We start from the raw sequence: 3,643 nt of genomic DNA on the forward strand, positions 1-3,643 counted from the left end.
CAGCCTTGCAGTGTCTCCTTACAGCAACCAGATAGTGGTTCATCTCCTTTAGACTGCCACGGGTGCATCAGTTATGATACAGTTGAAAGCCTCTCTCTGTACATTGTTTTAACTTCACTAGATGAAGTGCTGAGTTCTCCTTTAATGTTTCCTCCTTTAATCTCATTCATATTTTAAACTAATTTTTTCTTCTTAATCAAACGTCATTAATGCAAATTTGTCAATTTAATTTTCAAAACTATATTGAAACATGTGTGTGTGTTGAGTCCAGTTTTGCCACAAAGTTGTGTTTTGCAGCCTCGGTCAACAAACCAGAACAGCCTAATCCCAAGAAGAACTGATATTTTCATTTGCTTCAGTGGTCATAGCTAGAGACCGCACGTGGGCCAAAGATGAGTCTGAAACAATTACAACCACACCTGACTCAAACATCGCATCATATTAACAAAGCACGTTTTCTTATCCTGCCAAACTCACAACCATCTCAACAAGGATGAGCATAAATACAGTTTCTTTAAAGGTCTTCTAAATATTTCCACTTGGCACTCCAGTCCGGACGTCCTCGGGTCATGCCAATAAAATCCAGGGTAAAGTCGCAGCCACTAGTGCCAGTAAAGTAAAAGCCAAAAGCAAGACGAGCAAGCAGCGCGCTGTTGTGCAAATCCTGCGTCTCCTCCTGCGCTGAGGATGAACCACCGTCACCACAACATCCAGCGCGTCTTCCTCAGCCATAGGTCGCCCCTGCGCGCTAATGATGAAGATCTGACATGCGTTATGGTTGGGGCTGATCAACCTAACAGCACGGATCCGCTGAAACACGCTCCTAAAGCCGTGGGCCATCCAGGTTACTCCTCTCTGGAAGCTGCTCCTGGAGCGCTGTGCGCTCTGGGGCTGCCCTGGTCTCAGAGGAAGAGGCACCTCCAGGGTCTGTCCTTCATCTGGATTCTTGTTTGCTGCGATCAACGCTTCCTTCTGTCTCTTGATGAAAGTCAGATGTCGGCAGATGGGGCAAACAATCGTGTCCCTGACGTTCCCGTTGCTGTGAATGCTGACCAGCGTTTTCACTAGGCAGTCGTGACAGAACACATGTCCGCAGCTCAGCGTCCGCTCGCTGCCAGACAGACTCTCATAGCACACGGGGCACTCCTCCGCGTCCTCTTGCTTGTCATCATTGCTGAGTGCCATAAAGGGAAGATTTTATTTGACGCTACACTGCAGAAAAACTCCGAACCGGTGTTCTGTCAGCTCTCTTTTCCTCATTGACTCTGTCTAGTCTCCGCCGGTGTCTCAGGGTGGAGGCTGGAGAGTCCAGTAAAACAGGGCCAGCCACCTGCAGCGCTGCTGACTGGATCCATTTCAGGTCTCCTTCATCATCTTCCACCCAGAGCTCCATAGAGCGACAAAACAAATACAAGGCATGCTTGATTCCACATAAATGTCTGCCCTTTGCAATATGTGGAAGATGATTTGTACTTTTATTTTAACGATTTATATATTTTATTTTCAGTCAGAAAAGAATGTTTACAAAACGTTCATGAGTCTGATTTGTGATGTGTTAAATAAACATGTCAGGCTGTCAAATAAAATGCTGATATAGAAAAAAGTTTCGTTTAAATGGTGCAAAATGAAATGTTAATATGCTTGTTATAGGACGCCACCTTGAGGTCAAGAAACATATTCAAAAACGTTTGTTCGCCACGTTGTACTGAACGGCCGGGGTCTTTATGAGAACATCAGGGACATTTTTCATCTTTCAGCATGGAAAATATAATTCTGAATTTTATTTTAACTTTTTTAAACAAGTAGGCCTACTTATAAAGTTCTGCTCAAGTGGGTATGTCACCCTAGAGTTGTGGCTTATGTGTGCAACGCCCTCTGCAACCAACCACATTTGCAGTGAATACTACTACTAATAATAACGCTTAAATTGTGATGGTGTGAATCCAACATTTGTATCCACTTCATTTAGTTAAACTGTTGTCTAGTTTAGTTCAGGGCATGCTTCAATAAGAAATACGGACAAAAAATTGACCCGCACTTGTATAGCACCTTTCCGAGTCAGAGGACTCCAGAGCGCTTTACACTACAGTGTATCATTCATCATTTCACACATTGTGAGAATCCAGAATGTGCTTCAACAGTTGACCTAAAAATAGTTTAGTTTTCTGTTGCTTATGTTTGTATTTGTGTTTAAAATAATAACTATAAAATAATTTAGAGCTATTTGTCACATTGCGAGTCCGGAGGAGGTTTGGGCCCAAACTGCAGACTCCCAGAACGACATGAGGCAGGAGTGGATGTAAATGAAAACATTCCTTTATTAGGAAGTAGAACAAAAAAAAATCCAAAAGGGCAGGAAGCAAAAAAAAAACAATGTCCTGAAACCCTGGAGACGAAAGCTCACTTAGAGCACAAAACCTTGAGACAAGGAACAAAACAACGCTGACACCAAACAATGAACCGACAAAACAGTGAGACACAGACAGGGCTTTACACACTGGGGAGGATGAGAGGGAGATGACCTGCAGGTGTGTGGGGAGAGAGACCAGGTGAACTGAGTTACTAATCAGGGAGGAAAACTAACATGACCTAAGAGTAAAACCTAAAGACAAGAAGAGCAGAAAAACATAACTTAATAATCTCAGGGGGGAGAAAAACCTCAAACACCATGGGAAAAACACACTGGAGAGACTAATAATATGAACAGCTGTAAAGGAAAATGACCTAAGAGAAAAACCTAAAGACCAGAAGGGCAGAAAACATAATATTCTAAGGGGGAGCTGAAACTAAAGGAAAAACACTACAGAAAGAAAAGCTACAGGGGCATGACTAAAGGGGCCACGGAAGCACAGGAACTGGGAGGGGGATATCTTGAGGAGGGAAACCTAGAGGGCTGAAGATCTGGGGAAAAATGGAGAACACCAGGACACATGAGGAAGAAGCAGAACAAGGATACATGAGGGCGCTGGGAGACACAAAAGAGAACCTATAGGGATGGAGAACACAAGGAGACACATGAGGGGAGACGCAGACGCAGACCATGATACTATTGGCAGGAGCAATCTTGAAAAGGGTTTATTTGAAGTCAGTAAATTTCCTGGTTTAATAACATTTTAAAAAACAAAACCATAAAAAAATGGATAAATAATTAAATAATTATTAAAAATAAAAACGACATTTTCTAAACACATCAGGAAAGTGTCCCTTTTGCTTTCTTTAACCCTTTAACTGGCTGATCAATAGCATATTTCTGTCGCTATACTTTATATACAACACAACTGAAAATACTAGATAACTAAATAAATTCTCATAAGCATGAAGCTGTTTCAAAGAAAAGTTATTATCAGCATACATGTTTAGCAATCCACAACCTCTCTCCTCCATGTATCTCAGACCTTATAAGTATTCACACCCCATCCCGTTCTCTCAGATCTTCTTCTTCCATCCATCTTGCGGTTCCTTCTGCCCGTCTCGGAGCAGAGCTTTCAGCCGCTCTGCTCCTCGTCTCTGGAAATCACTTCCCCCAGACATCAGGAGCATCGACAGTTTTACCCTTTTCAAAACAAAACTCAAAACACACATGTTTAAATCTGCCTACGTCCTCTGATTTTATTGAACTGTTTCTCTCTTTGTTTTTTTTTTC

At 42.3% G+C, this 3,643-nt stretch overlaps 1 protein-coding gene across 1 annotated transcript in view; it reads right to left on the minus strand.

Moving 5' to 3' along the window:
- LOC107393618 (RING finger protein 222) overlaps positions 1-2,093 on the minus strand; it is a 2,689-nt gene extending 596 nt beyond the window's left edge. The window contains exon 1 of the mRNA XM_015972106.3: positions 1-2,093. This exon is cut by the window's left edge and continues 596 nt beyond it. Within this exon, the coding sequence (XP_015827592.1) occupies positions 568-1,185 (618 nt within the window). The 5' untranslated portion in view covers positions 1,186-2,093 and the 3' untranslated portion in view covers positions 1-567.
- Positions 2,094-3,643: the final 1,550 nt, after the last annotated feature.

This window comes from Nothobranchius furzeri, chromosome 5, assembly GCF_043380555.1.
Source record: "Nothobranchius furzeri strain GRZ-AD chromosome 5, NfurGRZ-RIMD1, whole genome shotgun sequence".
NCBI classification, from domain to species: domain Eukaryota; kingdom Metazoa; phylum Chordata; class Actinopteri; order Cyprinodontiformes; family Nothobranchiidae; genus Nothobranchius; species Nothobranchius furzeri.